A 22798-nucleotide genomic window follows, 5' to 3' on the forward strand; every position below is an offset into this window, starting at 1 on the left:
GGGAACTCCCCCCAGTGGTGGCTGCAGACAGGACCTTATTATGTATCTCTGTATACAGGGAGCTCTCACTAGTGGTTGCTGCATGCAGAACCTTATCATTGATCTCTGTATACAGGGAGCTCTCACTAGTGGGGGCGGTAGACAGAATCTTATGTATCTGTGTATATAGGGTGCTCCCCCTAGTGGTGGCTGCAGACAGGACCTTATTATGTATCTCTGTATACAGAGAGCTCTCTGTAGTGGTGGCTGCATACAGGATCTTATGTATGCACACAAAGAAAAGCAATAAAAACCGCACAATTCATACCTTGAGAAGTATTCAGCGGAGACTTGATAGCTGCTTGCTAGTATCGTAGTGTACAGGTGCTCCAGCCGAAGAAAACAAGTCTTTGGTGGACTAATGCAGTGTGAAACGGCCGTTGTCCTGAAGTGCTGTAAGAATAAAAGTTTATATAAGATACTACGCGAGTCAGAGTGCCATCCTTTCCTCTTCCTGAAGCTAGAACCTTATCATGTATCTCTGAATAAAGGGAGCTCCCACAGGTGTTGGAAGACAATCTATTCATGCATCTCTATACAGGGAGCTCCCCCTAGTGGTGGCTGCAGTATCAGAATGTTAGCAGCTCTGCCTGGATATAATATAATGTATGTTAGGAAAAGCAGCTCTTCTCTAACAGGAACTTTGGGTTTCACATCTCTATGCATGTTCTCCTGTGTAATATGTCAGGTGATAAAGCGTTAACACAAAGAATTTATCTTCCTGTGTGAAACATGTTGTCCAATGATCCCACATCCAGATATGGCGATAAGCGAGGCCTGGGAGAACGTCATGACCTTGATTCTGCAGTTGTTTTTAAATTGTATTCGGCTGTATAATAATCCAAAAAGCGAGTCCTGCAACAGGAGGCGACATGTCCAGGGACAGAGAGGGAGGAACTTCAGCTGTCAGGTAAAACATCACCAGGTCCCTGGAATGTTCTAACAGACTTAGAATTTCTGCTTGCTGTTTGAGAATGAAAACATGCACAGGTCCAAGGCACAAGGGAACTGCTCTCTCTGTGACCGGATCTCTTGACAGCTGGGTTATCAATAAAGGTAGCAGACAAGATGGCAGCCGTATCTCCAGGGTGAATGGGTCACTGTGTCAGCAGCATTATACAATGTAATAGCATACAGAACGGAGACTCCAAAGCCTCAGACCTGTGGTGTAATATTCACCTTCAGCAAAAAGATAGATTGTCCCAAATAATGTAACAGGAGCTGCTGTGCAGGCAAATCCAAATCCATCCTGTGCGGTACTGACCTGCAAGCACGTATCCAAGCCCATCCTGTGCGGTACTGAGCTGCAAGCACGCGTCCAAGCCCATCCTGTGCCGTACTGAGCTGCAAGCGGGTCCAAGCCCATCCTGTGCGGTACTGAGCTGCAAGCGCGCGTCCAAGCCAATCCTGTGCGGTACTGAGCTGCAAGCACGGGTCCAAGCCCATCCTGTGCGGTACTGAGCGGCAAGCGTGCGTCCATCCCATCCTGTGCGGTACTGAGCGGCAAGCATGCGTCCAAGCCCATCCTGTGTGGTACTGAGCGGCAAGCGTGTGTCCAACCCCATCCTCTGCGTTACTAAGCTGCAAGACTGCATCCACACTCATCATGTGCGGTACTGAGCTGCAAATGTGTTTCCAAGCCTATCCTGTGTGGTACTGAGCTGCAAACACATCCAAGAACATCCTGTGCGGTACTGAGCAGCTGCAAAAGCGCATCCAGGTACATCCTGTGCAGTACTGAGCTGAAAGCACGAATCCAAGCCCATCCTGTGCAGTACTGAGATGCAGGCACGCATACAACTCCATATACAGCCCAAGACATGCAGCAAATACAGCCCAAAACAGGCAAGGTATACAGCACATATGCCCCGGGACAGGCAGAGTACACAGTACATATATCTCAGGACAGGCAGCATACACCGCCTGAGACAGGCAGAGTATAAAGCACACATTTAGCCCTGGGCAGGCAGAGTATACAGCCCGAGACAGGCAGCGTATGCAATGTGAGGCAGTGACCGATGTTACATGTAGGGGTCGCTGTGTGTTCCCCCCAGGATGCGAAGGGAGGCATATTGATTCCATGAGAGTGCATTGCAGTCATAGGCGTAGCTGTGTCTTGGACATGCTAGTTTGTCCAAGGCAGATTTAGGGAAAACCTACTGTGGGATTTTGTGCTTTGAAACGCACTACAGCATGGTAGTGGTGCAGTCTGTTTCATTCCTGGCCTGGGTTTTCCATGTGGCCCATAGCCACAGATTCCAGTTAAAAGCCCTGCAGTAAAGGGTTTGGGTGTGTTAGTCTTGTCTTGCAAGCATGCAGAGCAGGAGGCTCTGCAAAGCTCTTTCTGTGTGAGGCAACACAGGCAAGCGGAGCCAAAAGGCCCGGAACCCACAGCGTACATGGCGGTGCAGTCGCCCACGGCAACAGGTCATGGAGGTGGACTGGCGTGTTTAGTGATTATAATCTGGAGGATATGTGTGTGGCTGCGAACCGGAGGTGGACTGTCTGGTGCCCGGCTGCAGTCTGGAGGTGGACTGTCTGGTGCCCGGCTGCAGTCTGGAGGTGGACTGTTCTGTTTCCAGGCTGCGATCTGGAGGATATCGAGTTCTGTGTTTTGCTGTGAGTAAGCATTAAATAGACTTTTGTTTGGAACTTTGCTGGGTCATTGCTTCATCACTGCTCAGTGTGGATACCGCTGCACTGCATATGATTGGAGAATGCGGGCAGTGTGAAATGAGGCATACCCCAAAGCGTGATGCATATCGGTGAGCAAGCCGGTTAGAAAAATGGAGGAGCTTTTTAAACAGGTGGTCCTCATTCAGCAGCAGGAGCTGCAGTTCCAGTGGCAGTAGCAAGAGGCGCTGCAGTTTCAGCAGCAGCAGCAGCAGCAAGAGGCGCTGCAGTTGCAGCAGGAGCTACTATACTGCATCAGCAACTGCAGAGAATGTGAGAGCTGGTTTTGCAGCAGGTTGTGGCCCTGCGAGAGGAGACCCCTAAGGTGTGGGGCTATCATCGGTGTAAAGAGGAGACCCCCTAAGGTGAGGGACCATCGGCGGTGTAAAGAGGAGACCCCCTAAGGTGAGGGGCGATCAGCGGTGTAAAAGGAGACATCAGCAGAAAAAAGGCAGAGATGTTTACCTGCCCAGGCCTCTAAACAAATGTACTAACAGGATGCAGTGAACCCACTTAGCACAGGTGCAAAAATGCAGATGAGACAACCACTCACAGCCTGCCAATCCATGGAGGAGGTGGTTGTTTGGAATATTAATGAACAAAAAGGTCTGTATGTGGAGCTGTTCACACACAGGCGTTGCAGAGCATCTGGCTTACAGTCAATTGGTGGCGCCCATACTATTAGATTAGGCGGGTTGCCCAGTGCTATCCAAAATGCATCCCATGTGAACATTATTTAGAACGGAGAGTCCTCATTGGTTGATACCTTTTAATGGGTAAATGAAAAGATGGTAAACTGCAAGCTTTCAAGACTACTCAGGTCTCTTCATCAGGCACAGAATAAAGCAAAATCAGAAGAATCACATATTTATGCACAACACAGCACAGAAAGAAAGAATGCAATAGATAAGCCATTAAAAGGTATCAACCACTGAGGAATCTCAATTCTAAATATTTTTCTATCTACTGGCTAACATGGTACAAAAAGATATATATCTTTCCTGTATCCCATGTGAACAGACACCACAGTTTACAGAGCCAAATGGGCCCAACTGCACCCTGAAAAATAAAGTGCAAAAAACACTTACAAAAATAAGTGAGGTATTAGTTGATATTATGGCCAAAATATGCAAGCTCGCAACCCAATTCACGGGTCATCACACTATCACTAAGCAGCAAAAAGAGGACTCAATAAGGGTATGTGCACACGTGGCGGATTTGCCTGTGGAATTTTCTGCACACATTATTCCTCTCTTGGTAGAAAACGCAGGTAAAAATCCACACGGATTTGATGAGTTTTTCATGTGGATTTGTATGCGCCTTTGTAAGCTAAATAAAGATCTATTTAAAGGGAATCTGTCACCCCATTTTCGGCCTATAAGCTGCAGCCACCGCCATCAGGGGCTTATCTACAGGATTCTGTAATGCTGTAGATAAGTCCCCGATATAACCTGAAAGAGAAGAAAAACAAGTTAGATTATACTCACCGGGGGGCGGGGGTGGGTGCAGTGGGCGTCGCAGTCCAGTCCGATGCCTCCCATCTTTTAGAGAGGACGTCCTCCTCCTTACTTCTGCCGCTGCTCCTGCGCAGGCGTACTTTCTCTGCCCTGTTGAGGGCAGAGTAAAGTACTGCAGTGCACAGGCGCTGGGAAAGGTCAGAAAGGTCGGCGCCTGCGCACTGCAGTACTTTACACTGTCCTCAACAGGGCAGATAAAGTACGCCTGCGCAGGAACCGCAGCAGAAGTAAGAAGGAGGACGTCATCTCTAGAAGATGGGAGGCGCTGAACCGGACCGCGACACCCATCGGACTGGATCAGATCCCCGGGTGAGTATAATCTAACTCGGTTTTCTTATCTTTCAGGTTACATCGGGGGCTTATGCCATTTCTTTGTCCAACCTCTTCTTTTACATACTCCATTGAAGACCATAATATCATCACATACCATGTTCAAAAATGTTTACACACAAAAAAACAAATAAGTGAATAGCTATAGATCTATAGATAGATCTGTGCATAACAGGCATAAAGTGCATACAGTGATACGGGAATTATTCAACACAAAGTGCAGTGCATAAATATAGAGAAGGCATTGAAAAATATGCATTTAAATATCAATTGGTAATAATAAAACAGGTGTACAACCTTGTTAATCACATCCATGACTTGCCCGACTCTCTTAGGTAAAGGCAACAAGATCTTCTCAGATAGACCTAAAGATAGATATAGATAGAAAAAATCTGCGTTAGGCCGGGGTCACACTTGCGAGAAACTTGCACGAGTCTCGCACCTCAATACCAGGCACTGCTGCCGGCACTCGGACCGGAGTGTTCAGCTGCATAGAAATACATGCAGCCGCACACTCTGGTCACGGTGCCCGGTATTGAGGTGCGAGACTTGTGCAAGTTTCTCGCAAGTGTGACCCTGGCCTTAAACCCAATATTTGTTTAATTTTAAAAAAACATGAAAAAAAAAGGCGTGGGCTCTCGGGCAATTTTCAAAACCAGAACAGGGAAAGCCAGCGACTGGGGGCCGATGTTTATAGCCTTGGAAGGGGGTAAAATCCATGAATCTTCCCAGGCTATTAATATCAGCCTGCAGCTGCCTGCATAGTCTTTACTGGCTATTAAAATAGGGGAGCCCCCCCTCAAAAAAAAAAAAAAAAAAAAAAAAAAAAAAGGCGTGGGGGTCCCCTATAATTAATAGCCAGAAAAGGCTATGCAGACAGCTGCGGGCTGATGTTAATAGCCTAGGAAGGGACCATGGATATTGCCCCCAAGCTAAAAACACTAGCTCACAGCCGCCCCAGAAACGGCGCATCGAAGAGTACTCAGACTACTCGTGCATGTTTTTAGGTGACCAAATACTCATTTTCCACCATAATTTGCCAAATCAGACAAGGTGATTTTCTGGATTTGTTTTCTCATTTTAACTCTCATAGTTGAGGTCTACCTATGATGTCAATTACAGGCTTCTCTCATCTTTTTAAGGGTATGTGCACACGCTGCGGATTCTGCTGCGGATCCGCTGTGGATTTGGCCCTGCTGATCCGCAGCAGTTTCTGCTGCATTGTACAGTACCATTATAATTTATGAAAAACAAAAAAAACGCTGTGCACCTGCTGCGGATTTGCCGCGGTTTCAAATCTGCAACATGTCAATTCTTTGTGCACAATCCGCAGCAGTTTCACACCTGCTCCATTGTACAGGTGTGAAACCGCAGGGCTAAACCGCAGGCTAATCCGCAGGTAAACCACAGGTCTTTTGACCTGCGGATTTTGCAAAATCCGCATGGAAAAATCCGCAGACCAATCCACAGCGTGTGCACATAGCCCGAGTGTGAGAACTTGCACAATTGGTGGCTGACTAAATACTTTTTTCCCCCCATTGCATAGCCCTGGACAGGTATCATATAAAGCACATAATGTTATGGGCTAGCGGAACGCACCAAGTAATAAAGATGGAATAGGTGCGTTCGCAGCCTGGGGTCAACCGTGCAGAGATGGTAAACTGCTGCTTGGTAATGGCGAAGGTTATTACACACTGTAGCGCCAAACCAAGCAAACATGGAAAATGAATAATGAATTGCATTACAAGTATGAAAAATTGAGAAAGTTTAGCGCATAAAATGGCCAAGTTATGTGTACCTGGAAGCCACGTTAAAGCATTTCTCGTTTTCCAGGTCCCTATTCTATGCCAATCCTCACTAAGACTGTAGTCTCCATCTGAATGGGAACCTATGAAAAATCCTCTGTTCGTATTCATTAACCTTCTGACTGAGCACTCTACCTGTTAGCTGCAGGCGTTTTTAATCAAACCAGGGCCATTTTCCCTCCACAGAGATATAGACTTCAGTCCTAACAGAGGCTTCTTCATAGGTTCCCATTCAGATGGAGACTACAGTCTTAGTGAGGATTGGCATAGAATAGGGACCTGGAAAACGAGAAATGCCTTAACGTGGCTTCCAGGTACACATAACTTGGCCATTTTATGCGCTAAACTTTCTCAATTTTTCATATTTCTAATGCAGTAATGCAATTCATTTTTCATGTTTGCTTGGATTGGCGCTACAGTGTGCTTCCTTTTTTGCTTGAATGTATACGAGTTGGTGACTCTAGGTTAAGCACCTGTTCACACTTTGCTTATGCTTGGATGTGACGGTCAGTTTTTGAAATTTGTATTGAACCCGGTGTGTACAGAAGCGAGTTCTGTTACTTCACAGAACCGTGGTGCCAAACAAAGTAAATGCCGAAACCTGTTAAGCTCACAGGACTCGGCCAGATGAGCGCTAGAGTACGGACACAGGACTCTGTCCCAAGGACACGGGATTAGAGTCCTTCTAGTCCATTAGCGCTCGGCACCGCTGCAGCGGTGCCAGCACGGGATAACAATCCCAGATAAGCGTGCAGGTGTGCACAGACGCCTGCAATCGCCCAGGGTTGGGCCAGATAAGCGCACAGGTTGCGCAAGGCGCTGAACAGGTGGTAGCTGCCACCTGCCGCGGTACGATAGTGCCCTGCAGAGGGTGACACCATCGGACGCTAGTGTGTGCAGAGTACTAGGAGCACAGTGGCGTGAGCATAGCCACCCATTGGCGCTGACTCTAACTCTGAATCCCTAACCAACATGCATATCCAAGGGAGGGGAGTTATAATGAGTCAGTCACCAGATACATACAGGATTGAGAGTCCTCAGTAGTTGATACCTTTTAATGGCTAACTGAAAAGATGGTAACACATTGCAAGCTTTCGAGACTACTCAGGTCTCTTCATCAGGCTAGACTAATACAAAATCTGAAGAGTCACATATTTATGCACAATACAGCCTAGAAAAAATGCAATAGATAAGACAAGTGACGTGAAGCAGAACTATCAATATGGGAGAGGGAGAAACATAAATATAAACATTGGACCAGTTCATAGATAAGGAGTCCGGATGTTTTATGGTCCTCTGATTGGGGTCTAGTTCTGTGTTGTGATGCCCCCACACGGTTTTAAAAAGGAAATTCCTTAATTGATGTAAAAAGACATAAATCCATGCGACACATTCATTCCAGCACTGAGAGTGTCAAAGTTCGTCATAAATTTGTACTCCCAAACTCGTCTCTCTCTCTGAGAATTGAAGTTACCGTTCAATACAAGTAATTTCATATCCACGCTGCTGTGATCAGGGATACAGAAATGTTTTGCCACAGGTAGATCCATTCTTTTTTCTCTTATTGTGTGACGATGAGCATTCATCCTTGTTCTAAGCTTTTGCCCTGTCTCCCCCACATACATACCCCCAGTTGGACATTTAGTACAAATAATTAAGTACACCACATTAGATGTAATGCAGCTGAAAGTACCTGCGATCTTGTAGTCCTGATGTGAGTTGGGGATCTTTATCTTGTCCGTGGTCATTATAAATGGACAGGTTTTACATTTTTTCTGGTTGCAAGGAAAGGTTCCTGCAGTTGTTGTAGAGGACAGGGAGCTTCTGACAATGATGCTTCTTAAATTTGGGGGCTGCCTAAAACACAGCAGTGGGGGGTCTGGAAAAATGGATTTCAATCGGGCATCTTTTTGTAGTAAAGGTTGTAATTTCCGTGCAGCTCCCCTTAGCACCTCCAGACTTGGGTTGTAGGTGACTACTAGAGGCACTCGGTTATTTTCTTCTTTAGCTTTGTAATTTAGCAGGTGATTCCTTGACAATCTGGTGGCTCTTGTAATTTGGTTTTCAATTGTTCTTGGATGGTAACCTTGATTCAAAAAGGTCTTTTTGAGGCGACCAAGGTGTTTGTCTCTGTCCATGGGGTTGGAACATATACGATTGTATCTGATGGCTTGGCTATAGATAATAGAGTTCTTTATGTGTTTTGGATGGAAACTGTCCCATTTAAGGTATGTTGGACGGTCGATTGGCTTCTGATACATGGATGTCTCTATTTCATTGTTTTTTAGCTTAATGATGGTGTCCAAAAAATTAATCTCAGTACTGGAGTAGTTGAGTGTTAAATTGATGGTGGGATGAAATTGATTAAACTGTTCGTGGAACGTCTTTAGCTGTTGCTCAGACTCCGTCCAGATGATTAAAATATCATCAATGAAGCGGTAGTAGGCCAGGGGCCTGATGGGGCATGAGGACAAAAAGTCGCTTTCAAGCTTTGCCATGAAAAGATTTGCATACTGTGGAGCCATTTTACTTCCCATAGCTGTGCCAGTCTCCTGTAGATAGATCCTGTTGTCAAATTCAAAGTAATTGTGGGTGAGGATGAATTTTATAAGTTTCACCACAGCATCAGCATCAGTCCCTGTGTTTTCCATGAAGAATTTGCAGGCATTTAAACCATCTTGGTGTGGGATATTAGAGTACAAAGATTCCACATCCATGGTGGCCAGGATGGTTCCTTCTGGTAGAGGACCTATTGCTGCTAGTTTATTCAATAGGTCAGTTGTGTCCTGAATGTAGCTGGATGTATGCTTCACCAGTGGTTTAAGAATACCCTCTACCCATCCAGATACCTGCTCAGTGAGGGTGCCCACACATGAAATAATTGGTCTTCCTGGATTTCCAGATTTGTGGATTTTGGGAAGCATGTAGAATGTCCCTATTCTTGGAGTCTCTGGTATCAGGTCATCGCCAGCTCTTATGGACTGGTCAGGCAGACAAGAAACCAACTTGTTTAGTTCCTTGTAATAGTCCTGTGTAGGATCCGACTCCAATTTTCTATAGTAGCGTGTGTCCATAAGTTGCCTGTTTGCTTCCTTCATGTAGTCTGACGTATTCATCATGACTATTGCACCTCCCTTGTCAGCAGGTTTAATGATGATTTCTTTGTTGGTTTTTAAACACCATCATTAAGCTAAAAAACAATGAAATAGAGACATCCCTGTATCAGAAGCCAATCGACCGTCCAACCTACCTTAAATGGGACAGTTTCTATCCAAAACACATAAAGAACTCTATTATCTATAGCCAAGCCATCAGATACAATCGTATATGTTCCAACCCCATGGACAGAGACAAACACCTTGGTCGCCTCAAAAAGACCTTTTTGAATCAAGGTTACCATCCAAGAACAATTGAAAACCAAATTACAAGAGCCACCAGATTGTCAAGGAATCACCTGCTAAATTACAAAGCTAAAGAAGAAAATAACCGAGTGCCTCTAGTAGTCACCTACAACCCAAATCTGGAGGTGCTAAGGGGAGCTGCACGGAAATTACAACCTTTACTACAAAAAGATGCCCGATTGAAATCCATTTTTCCAGACCCCCCACTGCTGTGTTTTAGGCAGCCCCCAAATTTAAGAAGCATCATTGTCAGAAGCTCCCTGTCCTCTACAACAACTGCAGGAACCTTTCCTTGCAACCAGAAAAAATGTAAAACCTGTCCATTTATAATGACCACGGACAAGATAAAGATCCCCAACTCACATCAGGACTACAAGATCGCAGGTACTTTCAGCTGCATTACATCTAATGTGGTGTACTTAATTATTTGTACTAAATGTCCAACTGGGGGTCTGTATGTGGGGGAGACAGGGCAAAAGCTTAGAACAAGGATGAATGCTCATCGTCACACAATAAGAGAAAAAAGAATGGATCTACCTGTGGCAAAACATTTCTGTATCCCTGATCACAGCAGCGTGGATATGAAATTACTGGTATTGAAAGGTAACTTCAATTCTCAGAGAGAGAGACGAGTTTGGGAGTACAAATTTATGACGAACTTTGACACTCTCAGTGCTGGAATGAATGTGTCGCATGGATTTATGTCTTTTTACATCAATTAAGGAATTTCCTTTTAAAACCGTGTGGGGGCATCACAACACAGAACTAGACCCCAATCAGAGGACCATAAAACATCCGGACTCCTTATCTATGAACTGGTCCAATGTTTATATTTATGTTTCTCCCTCTCCCATATTGATAGTTCTGCTTCACGTCACTTGTCTTATCTATTGCATTTTTTCTAGGCTGTATTGTGCATAAATATGTGACTCTTCAGATTTTGTATTAGTCTAGCCTGATGAAGAGACCTGAGTAGTCTCGAAAGCTTGCAATGTGTTACCATCTTTTCAGTTAGCCATTAAAAGGTATCAACTACTGAGGACTCTCAATCCTGAATATTTTTCTATCTACTGGCTAACACGGTACAAAGATATACATCTTCCCTGTATCAGATACATACATGCATCCATCATCATACACACAAATAAGCATAAAAGTCTATACTAGCGCATGACCGTGCGGCCATGCGACTCTTTTATAGCAGCGTCCTTCAGGGACCTTCCTAGTGGTCCTATGGGAGCAGCAATAGGACCTGAGCATGTGACCCCAGACCTCCAAAGAGAGGACTTCCCAAGGGCATGCTCAGTGGACCGAAAGAAGGACTTAGTCCCAGGAGCTGCTCGCTGCTGGCTATTGCAGGTTACTATAGCGGAACTCTCATAAACAGCAGTAACCAAGCCAACAGTAGTAGACTGCGCAAGACGCCTGGAACGACGCCTTTGCTGATCAGGCTCCTCTGTGGCTGGAGAGGAATGGGAGACCGCAGACGGCAAGGCTCTGGATTCCTCCTGTGCTGAGGCAAGAACCCGACGCCTAACACATATGTCCCGGGAAAGACAGAGTATACAGCACATGTAGCCCAGGACAGGTGGTGCATATAGCACATGTAGCCCAGGACAGGTGGTGCATATAGCACATGTAGCCCAGGACAGGTGGTGCATATAGCACATGTAGCCCAGGACAGGTGGTGCATGTAGACCAGGACAGGTGGTGCATATAGCACACATAGGACAGGTGGTGCATTTAGCACACATAGCCCAGGACAGGTGGTGCATTTAGCACACATAGCCCAGGACAGGTGGTGCATTTAGCACACATAGCCCAGGACAGGTGGTGCATTTAGCACACATAGCCCAGGACAGGTGGTGCATATAGCACATATGGCCCACATAAAACCTCATAGCCGTCAGTGCCAGAGTTCCTCACTAAACCAGTACGGTTTGCTGCCACCAGTTCCTCGTTCGAAATAAGCGCCGTCCGTCCGCAGGCTTATATCAGATCAGAAACCAACCCATGTATCGTATAATAACCAACGGAGCGTGCGGACTTGGGGATTCGTGTATCGAGATAAAAGAGCAGCCCAATATTAATTTTATATTTAACCCCTTACTGACCGTTGACGGGATAGTTCGTCAGCAGTCAGTATCCCTTGCTTTGAGGTGGACTCCGGCGGTGAGCCCACCTCAAAGCCACGACATGTCAGTTGTTATTAACAGCTGACATGTGCCCACAATAGGCGCGAGCAGAATCGTGATTCACCCACACCTATTAACTAGTTAAATCCCACTGTCAAACGCTGACAACGGGCATTTAACTAGAACTTCCAGCGCGCAGCCGGAAATGAGGGCATCGCCGACCTCCATCACGTGATCGGGGGTCAGCGACGCGTTGCCATGACAACCAGAGGTCTCCTCGAGACCTCTATGGTTGTTGATGGCAGATTGCTATGAGCGCCACCCGGTGGTCAGCGCTCATAGCAATGCTGTATTTCTGCTACGTATAGGCGATCTATATGTAGCAGAGCCGATCAAGTATGAGATGCTTCTAGCCTCCTATGGAGGCTATTGAAGCATGCCAAAAGTTAAAAAAAAAGTTTAAAAATTTAAAAAAACTAAAAGTTTAAATCACCCCCATTTCGCCCCAATCAAAATAACACAATAAAAAAAGAAAATCAAACCTACACATATTTGGTATCACTGAGTTCAGAATCACCCGATCTATCAATAAAAAATAGAATTAGTCTTGCCGGTAATTCGGTTTCTAGGAACCTTCCACGACAGCAACATTGGAGGATATCTCCCCGCCCTAATAGGGGATAGGAACACAAAGAGGTTAAATACCCCTCCCCTTCCTATAACCACCAGTGTTTTTCTGGACACATTAGTATGTATAGTTACCAAGAAAGGGTAGGAATCATCCATAAAAATCAGGTAGGGAGGGAAATTAGTGCTGTCGTGGAAGGTTCCTAGAAACAAAATTACCGGAAAGACATAGTAACATAGTTTTGAAGGAAGACCTTATGTCCATCTAGTTCAGCCTATTTTTAGTGCAGCTGTTCTGCATTGTTGATCCTGGGGAAGGCAAAAAACCCACAGAGTAGAAGCAAATTTTCTCCATAGGGAAAAAAATTCCTTCCCCTAAGCTGGGTCAACCATCTACCTATAATATTCTGTTATTCGTAACCTTCTATACTGTTACTCACAAGAAAAGCATCCATTCCTTTCTTAAATTCATTCAGTGAGTTGGCCATCACCACTTCCTCAGGAAGAGAATTCCAGGGGGGCGGGGTCTGCGAGCTGAAGATGGAGGGAGTGTGATTCCAGAGCTCCAGTGACTCCAGACTTACATCGGCTCATATCGGCATTCAGCGGCTTCCTCGACCGCCGTGCAGTGCACCGCCGACTTCCTAACACCCCCGGGCACATGATGACCCGTGGTAGAACACAGAGAAAGGCTGCTCCTCCGCACCTGCCTGACTTCTTTCTGAGGACTCAGACTGCACATGCAGCAGGGAAAATGGCAGCAGCTTCCCCTCCCTCAGGATCATCAGGTTCCTCCCACGGCTCCCAGGGCTCAGAGAGAGGTGAGACCTCAGCAGATACACATCACAGTAACTCTGCACCTATGACTAGGGGAGACATGAGGGATTTCCTGGCATCTATACGCACTTCTTTAAGGGAGGACATGCAGGACATGTTAAAGGAGATAAGAGGAGAGGTTAACTCTTTAGGAGTACGTACAGACCACTTAGAAAACAAGATGTCTGAGTATGTTTCTGTTATCAACGCTCTTGTGGATGAGAATCAAGCCATGAAAGGTAGATTGGCAGGGGCATTTGATAAAATACACGATCTGGAGGACAGATCTAGAAGAAATAATCTTCGTAAAGGAGGCATCCCAGAGACTATAGGAGATAAAGATCTGGCCCCCTTCCTCCAAAACTATATGCAAGCTGTCCTGCCATCGCTCTCCCCAAGGGACCTGTTAGTTGACAGGGTCCACAGGACGCCCAAACCCAAGCACTTGGATTCGTCTCTCCCCAGGGACATTCTTGCAAGGATACACCTGTATACTCCTAGAGAGACCTTTCTGAGACAAATAACAAATCGTCCTGAGCTTCCGGCACTGCAAGTTTTCCCAGATCTGTCGGCTGCTACGCTAAGAGGCGGGAATATGCCCATGTCTGCAGAGCCTTGAGGGAGGTCTCCGTGAAATATCGGTGGGGTTTCAATCCTGTGAGGCTCTTCATCACTCATGACGGAAGTACAGTCGTCTGTTCCTCTCCTAAGCAAGCGGAGAAGCTCACGAGCTGGAAGATCCTTTTTTCACCGAGACAAGCTGACACGGGTCGGAAGGTGGCTTCGGAGTGGTCTATGGCTTGACTGTACTGCATGGTATGAGTCTGGATAACTGGACTCTCCTGCTACGCTTCCTAGTGGGCCTTGGTTCGTGAACTTTTCACTTCCACCCCCCTCGTAGATCCTTGATCTGCGGATCGTCGGAACTGTTCTGGACGTTTATACGAGTGGCTCTCGTATATTTGACTATGTTTTGGTTTCTCATCTTTTTTACTTTCTTTGTCTGTTCTCTTTTTTTATTTTCTTTTTGGCATCCTTTCGGGTCAATACTCTGGCCCGTCTGTAAGTATATCTGCTCCCATTTTTTCTTCCAGGTTTTTTCCTCCCAAATACCCAGGCATCTATGTGCTACAATGGACTCTCAGTGTATTTGTAGACGTGTTGGTTCTAACATGCTATATGTGACTATATTAAGTGTGCAGTTCCATTCTGCCGGCAGCACTGTGAACTTCTCGTATCAGTATTATGAGTATACAAATCTTATCATTGAATGTTAGGGGCCTAAATTCCCCTGAAAAACGCTCTAGGATGTGGAGGAAGGTGGGGAGGTCACGGGCGGATGTTGTCTGCCTTCAAGAAACACATCTATTGGAAGCCGATAATTTCAGGCTTCGACACCCTCACTTCCTCCACGTTTTTTGCTAATGGTCAGACCAAAAAGGCTGGTGTGTGCATTATGGTGAAACGTACAATAGCATTTCAATTGTTATCACAATATGCTGACTCCGTAGGTAGATGCTTGATAGTTAGAAAACACTGGCGATTGTCTAAACGCTGTGTCTAATATCATGTCCTCACTATATCTGAAACTGAACCTGTCAAAGACTGAACTCCTTGTGTTTCCTCCCGCTACTAATGTACCTACATCCGACATTGCCATTTCCGTCTGTGGTTCCACTATTACTCCCCAGCAACATGCCCGCTGTCTTGGGGTCATACTTGATTCCGAGCTTTCCTTTGCCCCCCACATTCGATCACTGGCTCGCTCTTGTCATCTGCACCTCAAAAACATTTCTAGAATTCGACCTTTTCTTACTTTTGACTCTGCAAAAACTCTTACTGTTTCTCTTATTCATTCTCGTCTCGACTATTGTAACTCTCTTCTAATCGGTCTCCCTCTTACCAAACTCTCCCCTCTCCAATCTGTCTTGAATGCTGCAGCCAGGATCATATTCCTCACCAATCGTTACACCGATGCCTCTACCTTGTGCCAGTCATTACACTGGCTACCCATCCACTCCAGAATTCAGTATAAACTTATTACCCTCACCCACAAAGCCCTCCATGGCTCAGCACCACCCTCCATCTCCTCCCTTGTTTCAGTATACCACCCTACCCGCGCCCTCCGTTCTGCTGATGACCTGAGGTTAGTATCCTCAATAGTCAGAACCTCCCACTCCCGTCTCCAAGACTTTACACGTGCCGCGCCAATTCTTTGGAATGCACTTCCCAGGTCAATACGATTAGTCCCCAATCCCCACAATTTTAAGCGTGTCCTGAAAACGCATTTATTCAGACTGGCCTATCGCCTCAACACATTAACCTAACCTATCCCTGTGTGGCAGAGCCAAAAGTTTTACCATAACCAGGTTCCCAGCATCATGTTCCCACATGCTTTATGCATCCATTAGCCCTCTGTGTCTGTACTGTTACACACTTAACATTATGGCTGGTCCATACAATCAGGGCAACTGTTACCACCCACCTTTCGTGTCTACCTCTTTCCTCATAGACTGTAAGCTTGCGAGCAGGGCCCTCATTCCTCTTGGTATTTGTTATAATCTACTGTATGTGATTATTGTTATGCTGTAATGTCTATTGTCTGTACAAATCCCCTCTGAAATGTAAAGTGCTGCGGAATATGTCGGCGCTATAAAAATAAAATTTATTATTATTATTATTAGTCACTTGCCTGCTAAATGGAGAGGTGCACACGTTGACAAATGTATATGCTTCCAATGAAGGCCAACACAAATTTTTGAGAACTACCTTTAATGATATCTCTTTAAAAGCGAAGGGTAGCAATATCATATGTGGGGATTTCAATCTCCCCATGAATGCAGACCTTGACTGCTCTTCAGGAAGGAAGAGAACTAGGAGGGGTTTGAACCTCCTATCCCATGAATTTCACCTGCATGATTTTTGGAGATACTCACACGCATCGGAAAGAGATTATACTTTTTATTCTCCTAGGCACTCCACATACTCCCGTATCGACTATTTCTTAATAGATAGTGCGACCCTAAGCAGGTGTCTAAATGCCACTATTGGCCTAATCGCCTGGTCTGACCACGCTCCTGTCTCTCTGACCCTTGCTCTTGCCCACCAGGCTGACCCTGCGTTCAGGTGGCGTCTTCATGACTCATTGCTGCTGAGGTGGGAGGTGGTTGATAGGGTTTCCTCGGAGCTGGAGGGCTACTTTCAAATAAACGATAATGGGGAGGTCTCTGATGAGACCCTTTGGTCTGCTCACAAAGTGGTGGTTAGGGGGGGGGTTCTCCTACAACAAGCTTCATATTTAAAGAAGAGAAGCCAGTAGAGAGGCTCTGCTCTCCCGTTTACATTATTTAGATGCTATTAATAAGGCTGCACATACGCCCTCCGTCTCTGAGGAGATCTCCCAAATTAGATTTAAATTAAGGGAAAATTTCCTATACAAATATGCATACAATATGAGGAAACTTAAAACAAACTTATATGCTACCGGGGACAGGGCGGGAGCGCTTCTAGCTCGCAGAGTTCGTAAACGGGAGGTCATGTCACGAATTGACCACATATTGGATGAGCAAGGTAGAGCCCTTAGGAACCCATGGGACATAGAGGGCAATGTACTATTGAGCAAAGGCTTGCACTATAATTTAAAAGATGATGCCTCCACCCCTCAACCTGACCAAACATCTATTGATGCATACTTAGATTCTGTTAATTTGCCATGTATTACCATGGACCAATTAAATTATTTAAAACGCCCCCTTCGCGGCTGCAGAAATTCAGCAGGCGATTAAACAGACTAAACTTCATTAAGCCCCAGGCCCGGATGGCTTAACGAATGATTATTATAGGACCTTTTCTCAGCAATTAACACCATATCTACAGCGTCTGTTCACACACTGGAGAGACGCTGGTACTGTGATGGCCCCTAATTTAGAGGCCACTATTTCCACTATACCAAAACCAGGTAAATCACTCACACATCCCGGAGATTTCAGACCCATTGCTTTGTTAAATTCAGATGTCAAACTGTTTACTAAAATCATAGCATCTAGACAAACTAATTATACCGACTATAGTGTCACCAGATCAGGTGGGCTTTGTTGCAGGACGGGAGACGAAGGATGGCATACGACGTATGTTGAATTTGATTAAAATATCTGAGCTGTCTGGCCAACCCAGTGCATTCCTGTCACTTGATGCTGAAAAAGCTTTTGACAGGGTGCACTGGGGATATTTAAGAGCAGTCCTGAAGAAATTTGGACTGTTGGGCCCTATATTATCCGCAATCTGTGCCATGTACTCGACCCCCTGCGCCAGGGTTTTGACGTCTGGCTTCTTGTCCGGCCCGTTTCAGATCACGAACGGTACGAGACAGGGGTGCCCGCTCTCGCCTGTTATTTTTGCGCTGTGCATGGAGCCGCTTGCTGAGCGCATTAGAATGTCGGCGGGCATTTCTGGGATTAGGGTTGGACAGGTGGAGCACAAAGTCGGTCTATACGCCGATGAGGTCATTCTATCCTGTGTAAATTTAGAATCTTCGTTTTCTGCGATTATTTGTGAACTTGGGGAATTTAGCAAGGTCTCATACTATAAACTGAACCCCACAAAATCCCTGTTGTTTCCGGTGGCGGTTCCTTGTGCGGCAAAGACAAGGCTGGAGGCCATTTTTCCGTTTAAGTGGATGAGAGAGGGTTTTCCATATTTGGGCATTAATGCAAATAAACTATAGGAACAGAAAGCGCAATAGGGTCTTACCCGAGTTATAATTAAACAAATAAATGAAAATTCACTCACCCTTTCCAGGAGAGGTTCAGGCATGTAAGATCCGTAGTCAGCTTGCTGCACGTCCAAAGGTCAGCTCCGTGACCGCCAGAACTTCAGATTTTTATGGAATAAATTCATGGACTTCAGTGCGCTGCTTGACAAATTCACGAACCCAGGTTATGAGAAAAGATTAACTGTTTTATTTCCCAACGCGTTTCAAAGTGTATACCACGTCTTCCTCAGGGGATGACATATGACATACCGCCAAGTCTACCCGATATATTTTGGAGGCTGAAGCTATTAAAACGACTAACTATTCCCCACTTTTGCCAACTATGAAAGCTGCGCTACATCATTGGAGGACAGTGGTCCCTTCTCTTTTTAAACTATCACGCCACTCCATATCGTTAAAGGCCCTTGAGATGCATATTCCATACCTTAATCTTCAGTCATGGGTTGCTGCTGGAATTGTGAGTCTGGGAGACCTAGTGGGGAGTGGTGGATTAATCCCGCTTGACCAACTGGCTGCTGAGTTTCCGGCCACCCGGAGGTGTTTTTACCAATACCTACAAATACGTCATATGTTGCATAATTCACCGGACTCGGTTTTTTCAATTCACAACTAAATAACACAGTTAACGGTTATTTTCTGCTGCCTGATTCTGGCCCGAGAGGTATCTCATTATTATATAGAGCCCTGAATGACCCGCCGGATAATACAAAACTGCCCTATATGATCAGGTGGGAGCGGGATCTGGGTTTTCTCTCCGAACCTGTTGACTGGGAGGAAGGATTGTGTGAAGTTGTACGGGTCACTTCATGTGTGAACCATCTGGAGCAATTGAAAAAGACGCACCTGAGATGGTACCAGTTCCCGGTCCGAACGGCACATTTTGGAGCTGGTGGGTCTGGTGAATGCTGGAGAGGGTGTGGGATGAGGGGTACTCTTGAGCATACTTGGTGGTCCTGTCTGGTGTTGATTTATTGATCTCACAAGTCTTGGGTATCCAGATGACTCTGACCCCAAGCCAGGCCATTTTACACATTGGCCTGAACGAAATTCCTCATATTCTTAGAGGTAGGCTGTCACATATTTTGATAGCTGCTAGAGTGTTGACAGCGGCTAGATGGAAAGATCCCACCCCCCCAGAGTTTGCAGGACTAATTGATAGAATTAACACTCACTGCCAGCTTGAACTAGCACTAGCTCACTCGATGACCGCCATAATAAAAAAACAGAACATTTGGCACCCCTGGATACATAGTAGACACTCCACGGTTGCCCCGCTCCAGCCTGCTTAGCCGTATTTAATTAAGATGCCGGATATTAGATATTGGATGTTGTTTGTTTTCTTTCCTTTTTGGAATATATTACTGTACTGCAGAACACTGAGACTTATTATGTGTACTTGCTGTTACACATAGTTCTATAGATGCCACTAATGCCTGTTCCTCCCCTCACCCCTCCCCCCCCTCCTTTCCTGTTTTTCATTTGTCGGTCCCCACTTCCTGCTCCTTATTTTCTCTCCTCGTTCCCCTAGTTTCATATATATATAGTGATTGTAACTATGGTTGTCATTGTTTTGACTTGTTTTCTTGTTCAACCTCAATAAAAATAATTGAGAAAAAAAAAAAAAAGAAGAGAATTCCAGAGCCTCACTGCTCTTACCGTGAAGAACCCTCTTCTATGCTGGTGCAGAAATTGTCTTTCCTCCAAACTAAGAGAATGCCCCCTTGTTCTTGTCACAGTCCTTGGTACAAACAGTTCATTGGAGAGATCTCTGTATTGCCCTCTGATATACTTGTACATATATATTAAGTCTCCCCTAAGTCTTCTCTTTTCTAGAGTAAATAGACCTAATTTTGATAACCTTTCTGGGTATTGTAGTGAACCAACTCCATTTATCACTTTAATAGCCCACCTATGAACCCTTTCAAGTTCAGTAATGTCTTTCTTGAGCACCGGTGTCCAAAATTGCACATAATACTCCAAGTGTGGTCTGACGAGTGATTTGTACAGAGGGAGAATTATGTTTTCATCTCGTGTCCCCAGACCTCTTCTAATGCATCCCATGACCCTATTTGCTTTGGTGGCAGCTGCCTGACACTGGGCACTCCAATTTAGCTTCTTATTGACTAAGATGCCTAGGTCTTTTTCCATGTCTGATTTCCCAGCAGTTTCCCATTTAGTAAGTAATTATAGCATCTGTTTCTCCTTCCCATGTGCATAACCTTACACTTATCTGTGTTAAACCTCATTTGCCATTTTTCAGCCCAATTCTCCAATTTACTCAAATCTGTCTGTAGTTGCAAACTGTCCTCCTTTGTGTTAACTACCTTACATAGTTTTGTATCATCTGCAATTACTGATATTTTACTGTGTAAGCCATCCACTAGATCATTAATAAATATATTAAATAGTAGGGGGCCCAATACAGAACCCTGTGGTACCCCACTAGTAACCCTGGCCCAATCTGAGTATGCACCATTAATAACCACTCTTTGCTTTCTATCACTAAGCCAGCTACCTACCCATCTACACACATTTTCCCCTAGCCCAAGCTTTCTCATCTTACTTACCAATCTTTTATGTGGGACAGTGTCAAATGCTTTAGAGAAGTAGAGATAAATGACATCCAATGATTCTCCTTGGTCCATTTGAGAGCTTACATCCTCATAGAAGCTGATCAGGTTAGTTTGACAGGAGCGATCCTTCATAAATCCATGTTGATATGGAGTCAAACATTTATTAACATTGAGATATTCCATAATGGTATCCCTTAGAAACCCTTCAAAAATTTAACAGATGTTAAGCTTACTGGCCTATAGTTTCCAGGTTCCCGCCAATCAAAAGGAACAGACCCTGTTTCTATAGAGTCTTTAAATATAAGGAATAGAGGCCTGTCTATCACATTACTTAACTCCCTTAATACCCGAGGGTGAATGCCATCAGGGCCTGGTGATGTCAATTTTAATCTTACTAAGACTAATTCTATTTTGTCCAGTCACCTTCCACAACAGCAGCATCGGAGTAATAACAACAGCTAATTTCTTTAGTGAGGGACCACAGCCTGCAGAACTTGTGCCAAATGTTAAATCCCTATTGAAACTTAGTCTGTAGTGTCTGGTTAACGTGTGGACAGACGACCAGGTGGCGGCTCTGCATCTCTGCTCAGAAGATGAGTTCACTTTCTCTGCCCATGATGTAGAAACTGCACGGGTAGAGTGAGCTTTCAGTGAGGCAGGAGGAGACAGATTCTGTGATGCATACGCCAGGACAGATAACTTGCTTGATCCAGTTAGCAATCATATTCTTTGCCGCCTTCTTGCCTTTATTCCGTCCCGCGAACTGGATGAATAGATTTTGTCAGATCGACCAATCTTCAGTCTGTTGTAGGTAAAAGAGAACCACCCTGCGGATGTCAAGGGTGTGAAAGACTTCTTCCTTAGAGCTGAAAGTATTTGGGCAGAATGAGGGTAGCACAATATCCTGATCTCTGTGAAAGTCTGAGACTACCTTAGTCATAAAGGAGGGATCTAACTTAAGGATAATACTGTCTGAAGTGATAGTTAGATAAGGTTCCTTTACTGACAGGGCCTGTAACTCTCCCATGCGCCTGGCTGTAGTAATCGCAACTAAAAAGATGGTTTTCAGGGTCATGCTCTTTAGGGTCATGGATGTTAGAGGTTCGAATGGATCTCGAGTTAGACTATTAAGGACTGTATTCAAATCCCGGGGGGAAACCTGACTAAGAAGCCTAGGACGAAGCCTAGCTGCAGAAGTCATAAAGCGTTTAATCCAGCGGTGGCCGGCTAAGTCTTGATCAAAGAAAGCACTAAGGGCTGATATATGCAACTTTAGTGTACTGGGTGTAAGCCCCATCTCCAAACCCTTTTGCAGAAAGTCTAAAATCTGCGCTATATTGGGATGAAAAGGATCAGGGGTGTTTGGGGAACACCAAGATGAAAACCTATTCCAGACTTTGGCATAGATGGCATTAGTTACTGGCTTTCTACTTTTCTGGAGGGTTTGGATTACTTTATCAGAGAGCCCTTTAGCTTTCAAGATTCCGGCTTCAGTAACCAGGCCGCCAGGTTCAATCTGCTTAGGTCTGTATATAGTAGGGGACCTTGGAGGAGGTCGATCTTCTGAGCTAGAAGCAAGGGGCCTTCCTGAGCCATGTCCAGTAGGGCACAGTACCAGCTTCTCCCTGGCCACATGGAAGCAATTAAGATTGTGGGGACTCGGTCTGTTCGAATTTTTTGTAGTGTTCTCGCCAGCATTGGTATGGGTGGGAATGCATATGCCAGGTTGAAGTTCCAAGGATGGGAGAAGGCATCTATTCCTTGTGTGCCATCTGCCTGACAGAGGGAGAAGAAAGTCTTCACTTTAGTATTTTATCCATTGGCAAATAGGTCTACGTTGGGACTCCCCTATCTTGAAGTCAGAGACAAAGAAGACCGCTTGGTCCAGGCACCACTCCCCCGGAAGGATGTCTTTCCTGCTGAGGAAGTCTGCCTGGATATTGTCTGATCCTTTCAGATGTACTGCCACAATGGATAACAGATGTTTTTCTGCCGAAGAAAAAAATCCTTTCCAAGATTAATTTTAGACCGGTGTATTTCGTGCCCCCCTGGTGTCGGAGGTAGGCACATGGTGATCTTGGATCAGGGCTGATGCGGCTTTTAATGCTTCC

General features: G+C 45.3%; 1 protein-coding gene across 1 annotated transcript in view; it reads right to left on the reverse strand.

The window, feature by feature from the left end:
* The window catches only part of LOC141070185 (uncharacterized), a 149665-nt gene that overhangs the window by 99562 nt on the left and 27305 nt on the right, over positions 1-22798 (reverse strand). The window contains exons 3-4 of the mRNA XM_073559484.1: positions 4857-4924; positions 308-432 (exon numbers count right to left, since the gene is read on the reverse strand). Of these exons, the coding sequence (XP_073415585.1) occupies positions 308-432; positions 4857-4924 (193 nt within the window). The remainder of the gene's footprint in view (positions 1-307; positions 433-4856; positions 4925-22798) is intronic.

The sequence above is a fragment of the Dendrobates tinctorius genome, unplaced genomic scaffold, assembly GCF_039654945.1.
Source record: "Dendrobates tinctorius isolate UK_male_01 unplaced genomic scaffold, ASM3965494v1 ptg000013l, whole genome shotgun sequence".
Lineage (NCBI taxonomy): Eukaryota > Metazoa > Chordata > Amphibia > Anura > Dendrobatidae > Dendrobates > Dendrobates tinctorius.